The following is a 4,987-nucleotide window of genomic DNA, read 5'->3' as shown; positions in this document are numbered from 1 at the left end:
AGGAATTAAAGTTTGGGGAGTTTCCTGGCTGTGGACCCAAAATGTCAATGTTTTGTTCCCTGAGCCTGTTTAAATAACACTTTTGCCTTATGGAAAGGTGCTCCATCATGCTGGAAAAAGCATTGGTTGTCACCAAGCTGTTTTTAGATGGTTGGAGAGGTTGCTCTCAGAGGATGTTTTGGTACCAATTCTTATTCAAGGCTGTGCTCTTAGGCAAAAATGTGAGTGAGCCCACTCCCTTGGCTGAGAAGCAACAGCACACAGGAATGATTTAAAGGATGCGTTACTGTTGGCATGACACTGGACTGATGGTGGTGCTCACCGTTTTTTCCGGATGCCCTAAACCAGGGGTGTCAAACTCATGCCATGGACGGCCGAGACACTGCAGGTTTTTTTTTCCAGCCAGTCACAAAAGCAGGTGATTTTAATGATCAACACCTTCAGTTTGAGGGAAGGAGCTCATTAATTAAAGCACCTGCTGGAGAAACTGGTTGGAGAGAAAACCTGCAGCGTCTCGGCTCTCCAGGGCACGAGTTTGACACATGTGCCCTAAACAATCGAAAAGGGGATTCATCAGAAAAAATGACTTTACCCCAGTCTTCAGGAGTCCAATACATGTATCTTTTGCAGAATACCAGTCTATCCCTGATGTTTTTCCGGGAGAGAAGTGGCTTTTTTTTGCTACCCCTCTTGACACCAGGCCGAGCAGATGCACTCACACCTGCTTGCTGGCATTCCTGAGCAAGCGCATCCCTGATGGTGCCCAGATCCCACAGCAAATCAACTTTCAGAGACAGTCCTGACGCTTGCTGGACTTTGAGCAACCTGATGCCTTCTTCTCAAAAAATGAACCTCTCTCCTGGAAGTTCTTAATGATCTAATAAAAGGTTGATTGAGGTGCAAACTTACTAGCAGCAATATCCTTGCCTATGAAGTCCTTTTTGTGCAACGCAATCATGACTGCATGTGTTTCCTTGCAGGTAACCATGGTTAATAGAAGAAGAAGAACATTACCAAGCACCACCCTCCGTTTAAAGCTTCAAGTCTGTTATTCTCACTCAGTCAGCATGACAGTCCTCTCCAGTCTTCGTCCTTGTTAACAATCACCTGTGTTAACCAGAGAATCACTAACATGCTGTCAGCTGGTCCTTTTTGTGGCAGGATTGAAATGCAGTGGAAATGTTTTTTGGGGGATTAAGTTCATTTTCATGACAAAAAGGGTAACTTTACAATGAATTGCCATTCATCTTATCACTCTTTATAACATTCTGGAGTATATGCAAATTGCCATCATAAAAACTTAGGGAGCAGACTTTGCGAAAAGTAATATTTGTGTCATTCCTAAAACTTGTAGACATGACTGTATAATAAGAGTGTCTTCTTCTCAGTTGGTCGCCTAATGCAATGCTGTGGCCATCTCAATATGCCTCCATCCCTCGCTGTCCTTTGGTAGCCTCCAGAATGGCGTCAGTCCACTCCTTAATGTCTCTAAACCACATCCGTTGACTTTGCCGGGTATTATCACCTTCTCAAGTCCATCACTCCGCATCACATGGCTGAAGTAACGCAGATTGCACTGCTTGATGGAATTGGGCACCGTAAGCCCGCCGCCTATCTGATTTAGCACGCAGATGTTTGTCCTTCTCGCTGTCCATGGTATCCTCAGAATTCGTCTGTAGCACTGCATGTCGTAAGCATCCACCCTTTTTTTGTCACTCTTCAGCATTGTCCATGACTCACTCCCATACGTGGCGATGGGAAAGAGGATACCGCGTAGCAGACGGACCTTGAAAGCAATACTAATCCCTCAACTTCTCCAGATAGTAGCCAATCTCTGCACTGCACCCCTTGCCATTGCTAAACTCCTCCTGATCTCAGGTGCACTGGTGCCCTTGCTGTTAATGCATGACCCGGAATACACAGAATTGTTGACCTCTACAATTACATGCCCATTTAACTCAAACGGCCTACGATCCACCCTGTTCTTATCCACCACTATATTGTGTAAGAGGTTAAAAAAGAATAAATGATTAAAAAATATAGTGTGAAATGTATTTTTTTGTATATTTTTGCTAAATATACATTATTTTATTATATTATAGTATCATTATTTAGAATTTGAAGTTTTTTTGCATTTTTTTTTAAAACCCGGATAAATTCATCAGCCTGTATCTAGCGTTTTAAATTAGACATTTTTTATGCCTTTTTAAATATAATTCTCCGTTTTAGAATACCCTGAATAAATTCATCATCCTGCGTCCAGTGTCAAACATTTTTGTAAGAGCTTTATTTTTTACTCTCATTTCAATTCAAGAAAAAATGCCCCAAAAAGTGATCCCATGAATCACATATAGTACCAGCATTAAAACAAAAATATGAAACAAAAAAACCCAAAACAATACCCTTGATTCCATTATGTGACCATTTTGAGGTTTGATGACAAGTTCAATAAGTAAGAAGTTCCTTTATCTCTTTCCTTGGTGCCTCTTGGCCATTAACATTTAAACAACTATTATGTAGTCATCCCTAGCTACATCACAGTTTGGATATCGCTCCCTCACTCTATTGTAGCTTTTGAAAAATCAATTAATTTATAAATGATCGCCATTTTGGGTTGACTGTGGCCCATTATTCGTCAAAAATATTTAAAGACGAGTCATATGTAGTATTCTGGTCACTCGGCGTCAGTAATGACACAAAACATTGATGAGACATTACCGTACATGACATTACCTTCACATTGCATGTAGTCAGCCATGGCATGTCCGACATAGGAGTGGAAAAAAAGTTCTCCTCCCATTTTGTGTGGAAGTGGTACGTTTTTTGCTTCTTACATTTTCCCTCTTCCCCACAGAGTTTGAAACGCTTTCTAAAGTTTAGAATACATAAATTGGAGGCTAACTAGTTAGCTCGCTAGCATGCTATCCTTAAAGCCATGGCCGGCTCTTGTGTCCCTGGAGTGATTCTGTTGCCTTTGTATCAGCAATGTGGTGTAAACAAAGAATAATAGGAGTGTACAGGTGACTGTAGGGGTGTTATTTCATATCTACAGGGCTCTAAAAACATTTAGAAAGTCGTAAAAAGGTTTTCTATGCTCTAACTACAAAAATATTCCATTTATTAATACTGAATCCTACTTTGCAAAAATTCACTTAGCGCGGTCTGGAACCAATTATCCGCGATAAACGAGGGACGACTATATTTTTAGAGTGTTTCCATTTTAAATGTAAAATTTTCCAGTATTAAACTGTGATATAACGACAAAAATGACTTCCAAACTTGTGCTAAGGTTGTGAACTATGCATAGATAAAGTCAGTTATGATCAGGTCAAATGTTGAAAGCAAGAAAAATAAAAATGACCCTGGTGCCTATCTTTAGACTCTGTGAGATACCACTGAATGAAAAAAACATCACGGGAGCTTAGCCATGTCCGTTCATCTGACTGAATTCACCTGAGCTGCATTCGGGGGCAGATGGCTCATCCAACTTTGGCAGGAGACCCCAACTCCTGAGCAGAGTGTATCGCTGTGCGGGGGGAGTGACAAAATAGTCCCTCTGTTTCTGGGAGTAGGTCTGAGTGGGAGTGATTATGTTCCTGTAGCTCCAGTCCTGGCGATGGGGAAAACATGCGTCATCAATCAATGCAAACTGTACAATGAATCGGTCAACGTTCTTGTACCAACCCGCCAATTAAAGTTGAAAGCCTCCAGGAGGTGAATCCTGTCCTCCCTTGAAGGCACACAGTCAGGAGGCGCAGGCTGGACCACATCCGAGTCCACCTTGACGTCTTCAAACACCAGCAGAGCTCTGATGGCGAACCAGCCCCCCAACCTGGGATGTATACACACGCCGTACAGCTTCTGTCAGGCAAAGAGAGAAATTGTCCATTTGCTGTGGTGGCATCTTAGGTCGATATAGGTCAGGATGAGCATTTTGACCTGAATATAAGACTTTTTTCCCCCCAAGAAAAAAAGTTTGAAGAGGACGGGGTCTTCTTATAAAATAACTACAAAAAAAATTGTTTAGCAAAAACGGGTCTTCAAAAAAAAGGCTCGTCTTACAAACAGTGTCGTCTTATATATGGGTCAATACGGTACTTTATTCTGCCAGGGATGGTCTGCAACATCAGTCTGCTGGTAGTAGAAAGCTGCTCCTGACACGTGAGCAGCCGTCTGCGCTAAGAACTTTGGCTTCCTGCTGGGCAGCAGTTCGTAGTCATACCTCACATCCACCTTCTGTCCTGGAAAACACTGAAACGACAGAACAATTAGTAAAGCAATGCCAATTTCCTTCTCCAAATCAACACCCACAAACCTGTGAGACAGCAGAGGTGACACAGTGCTTGACACACTGGTCAATGGGGTCTGATACCCCCTGGCAGCCTCTCTCCTCCATGAAGGGAAAGAAGGCTTGTTCAAACATAGAGGGAGTGCTGAGTACCACTATGGCCAGGCAGTCATCCGGGTATGGCAGTTGCAGCTTGGGGGTCAACACAGAGTTGTACCAACCTACCTGACAATACAACACAGAAAAAAGAGGCTGTTAAGGCCAGAGAAAACAACAAACACTCCAGCACAAATGGACAGTACCAGAGAGTTGCAACAACTGACTACGTGCGTATTTCGATTATATTCTATTAGATGGCATGTAAAAGGTAAATAAAATACCTTTAACGTGTGGACTTCAAATCCGAGTTTTGAAAGGCTGTCCTCTAGCAACTTTTTGACATTTTCCATGTTGACCGTAGAGGCCGCCATTTTTTTTACGTGTCATCATACCACCGCTTTGCATTCTGGGATAAGGTGTTCTCTTGCTGAGGCCTGTACTCGGTGATTGAATGAGACGTTTCTACAACGATAACCGCTGTTTGAAGAGATAATTAGAGTTGAATGCAATTCATATAAGACATTTTCAACCGAATTACCTTGTCGCTATTGGGTAAAGTACAAAACAGGCACAGACTAAAACTACAACTCCCAAAGGTCG

General features: G+C 42.3%; 1 protein-coding gene across 1 annotated transcript; it reads right to left on the bottom strand.

Moving 5' to 3' along the window:
• Positions 1-487: 487 nt before the first annotated feature.
• Positions 488-4,786, bottom strand: mmachc (metabolism of cobalamin associated C). Its single transcript, XM_054790509.1, has 5 exons — positions 4,669-4,786; positions 4,316-4,513; positions 4,099-4,251; positions 3,685-3,861; positions 488-3,610 (listed from the first exon to the last, which is right to left on the bottom strand). The coding sequence occupies exons 1-5, from the start codon at positions 4,756-4,758 to the stop codon at positions 3,422-3,424; spliced, it is 807 nt and encodes a 268-aa protein (XP_054646484.1). The 5' UTR covers positions 4,759-4,786; the 3' UTR covers positions 488-3,421.
• Positions 4,787-4,987: the final 201 nt, after the last annotated feature.

This window comes from Dunckerocampus dactyliophorus, chromosome 10 (assembly GCF_027744805.1).
Source record: "Dunckerocampus dactyliophorus isolate RoL2022-P2 chromosome 10, RoL_Ddac_1.1, whole genome shotgun sequence".
Taxonomy (NCBI): Eukaryota; Metazoa; Chordata; class Actinopteri; order Syngnathiformes; family Syngnathidae; genus Dunckerocampus; species Dunckerocampus dactyliophorus.
Note: the sequence above shows the minus strand (reverse complement) of the source record. Positions and strands in the feature narration are given on the sequence as shown.